The 2573-nt window shown below is 43.6% G+C and overlaps 1 protein-coding gene across 1 annotated transcript in view; it reads left to right on the top strand.

Moving 5' to 3' along the window:
• HK1 (hexokinase 1) overlaps nucleotides 1-2573 on the top strand; it is a 57028-nt gene that overhangs the window by 30564 nt on the left and 23891 nt on the right. Inside the window, 1 exon segment of the mRNA XM_025049356.1 lies at nucleotides 2519-2573. This exon segment is cut by the window's right edge and continues 11 nt beyond it. Within this exon segment, the coding sequence (XP_024905124.1) occupies nucleotides 2519-2573 (55 nt within the window).

The following is a 2573-nucleotide window of genomic DNA, read 5'->3' as shown; positions in this document are numbered from 1 at the left end:
ATGAAACAGAAACATCTGTGCCAGAAGTTTGATGTGAAGTTAGAAATATGTACTGGGGGTCCGTTTTTCTGAGATCTCGTATTGACCTGAGGAGTGTTCTGGTAAACCAAGGCCTCCATTTTGCCCATGAAGCAACTCAGACTCACAGACTATAAACAGGGCTGAAGTCTTGGCTTTGTGATCTTCTGTAATGTGTGGGAATTCTTTTTAAACCTTTAAACCTTTTATTTGAAATAATATTAAACTTACAGAAAAGTTTTAAGATAAGCACAAAGAACTCTCGTATAAACCTTTCATCCAGACTTCCCAGTTGTTAACCATTTGCTTTATCCTTTCCTCTCTCTTTCTACACGCACGCGTGCGCGCACACACACACATGCACGCACGCACGCATGCACACACGCGCGCGCACACACGCACGCACGCACACATGCTATCAAGTTTCAATGCAATAGTAAGCTTTAGTAATTTTGGAAGCATAAATGTGATCTTAAAACCACTTATTTAATTTTGAGAATTTTGAATAAGTGTTTAGGTTATTATTTTAGTCATTGTTTGTCATCTTCAATCACAGAGACTGAATGTGTGTGTGTGTGTGTGTGTGTGTGTGTGTGTGTGTGTGTGTGTGTGTGTGTTTAAAATAATTAGCATGTTGTCAGGAAAGAAAAATCATTTTTTTTAGACCTAACATTTTGAGTCCAGAGAGGTGGGGTAACTTTCCTCTCTGGTTGGTGACAGTCATAGGTTTTCCTGAGGGAGCTTCCTATCTCCTTGAGCCCCCGGTGTGGGCATTCCAAAAACATGGCATTTCCTTTTTAACAGAGCACTTTAAAGTGGTTGTGTTTGGCCTAGATGCGGGGGCTGGTTACAGTCCCGCATCCATGTGAATCCACTTCTGCAGTCTGTTTCCCCTGCCACTTCCTGTCAGCAGCATTCCTTCTGCCCTGCCCTCTCTCCTAAGGGCCTCGCGGGAACCTGGAGCTTCTGAGTGTGGATGATGTAGGGCGTGCTGATGGACTTAGTAGGGGTTTACATCACTCAAATTTAGGTCGCAGGAAGCTTAGCCAGGCTCCTCCAGGGAAGGGGGGGTCATGTGTCTCCTCAGTAGGGTTGCTGGCTACAGCCACAGACAGTAATAGTGACTCAGGGATGGAGGCTCTTACATCAAAATTGACAGGTTTTCCTTTATCCTGGCAGGAAAGTCGGACTTTAGAGCAGGGTCAGGGACATCTGAGGAAAGATAGACATGGGAATAATGACTTCTGGCCCTCTCTCTTCCAAGGATACCTCTGTAAAGAAAGCCTTCAGGCCTTGTCTGGGAGCGCTGGCAGGGGCTGCTTTCTGTGACTCTGTGGCTCGGCCCTACCAACACTCCTTTTTTCTGAGCTTCTTGAAGCTCAGAAAAAGTGTGTCAATCCCATACATAAGGGAGGTCTAGTGCTGTGACAGCCATGTGAAAAAGATGGGGGTTTACCTAGACTGTGGCATGGTTGCCAAAAAAGCGTATATATATTTTGGTTCTATTAATAGAAGTGTAGAGCTAAGGAAGAGGAAAGATTTTAGTTTAACTTAGCTCTCCTCTGGTTGGAACACATATGAAGCATTGTATTCAGTTCCGGGTACATTTTAGCACTGAAGGGATGTATTAGATCCCAAAAGATTGCCTTAGAAGTGTTCAGCCTCCCACGATGGACAGTATTCATGCAGAGGCTAGGGAAACAGTGTGCTGGGCTCTTTCTAGTGGATCCTAAGATGTGTGTGCATATCCCAAGCAATGTGTTGTGGTGTAGGCAAACTTAAATTGCAATCCACTAAATAATTGTGTTCTATTCGCACCATAGAATACTATATATGAGTGAGAGCAGACGGTCTACAAAGACACACAACAACGTGGATGACTCTCATACACATAACGTAGAGTGAAAGAAGACATTCATTAAAGAGTACAGTGAACTCTGCACACACCACTTTTTAAAGTATATATATTATACTTCAGTAAAAAGTAAAAATACCATAGTCTGAAGTAAATCACTCAAGTGGGCGGTAGGCTGCAGAATTGTGCGTGGGGTGTCTAGAATTTATGGAGAAGGGGTGGATAGAGATAGAGACATCTGGGGAAAGATGGAGATGGGCATAAGGACTTCTGAGAGAGGACCAGACAGCCACTCCCCTTGGGTGTGATGGGGCCTGTGTGATACGGAGTGAAGAGCTGATTTTCTATTATTTTTAATTTTCTAAATATTTAAAAATATTAATTAAACTTAATGTTGTAAAATATTTTAAATGTCCTCACTACCCAAATAATCCATATCAGTGACTGCTGAGAGGCCAGTTCTATCCAAAGGGATTGAGGTGATTCCTAAGCTGTGCGGGCCTGCAGGGCAGGCTCTCGCTAAGGGACTCCTCCGCCACACATACTCAGTGTGGCTTTTCAAGGAGGACTGCAGGATGCCGAGCTGTTTACGTTTTCCCTGAAATGCGTTTCTCCCTCCTGACTGTTCTCTCATGCTTCCTCCAGCTTTTTGATCATGTTGCTGAGTGCCTGGGAGATTTCATGGAAAAAAGAAAAATCA

The sequence above is a fragment of the Pteropus alecto genome, unplaced genomic scaffold, assembly GCF_000325575.1.
Source record: "Pteropus alecto unplaced genomic scaffold, ASM32557v1 scaffold155, whole genome shotgun sequence".
Lineage (NCBI taxonomy): Eukaryota > Metazoa > Chordata > Mammalia > Chiroptera > Pteropodidae > Pteropus > Pteropus alecto.
Note: the sequence above shows the minus strand (reverse complement) of the source record. Positions and strands in the feature narration are given on the sequence as shown.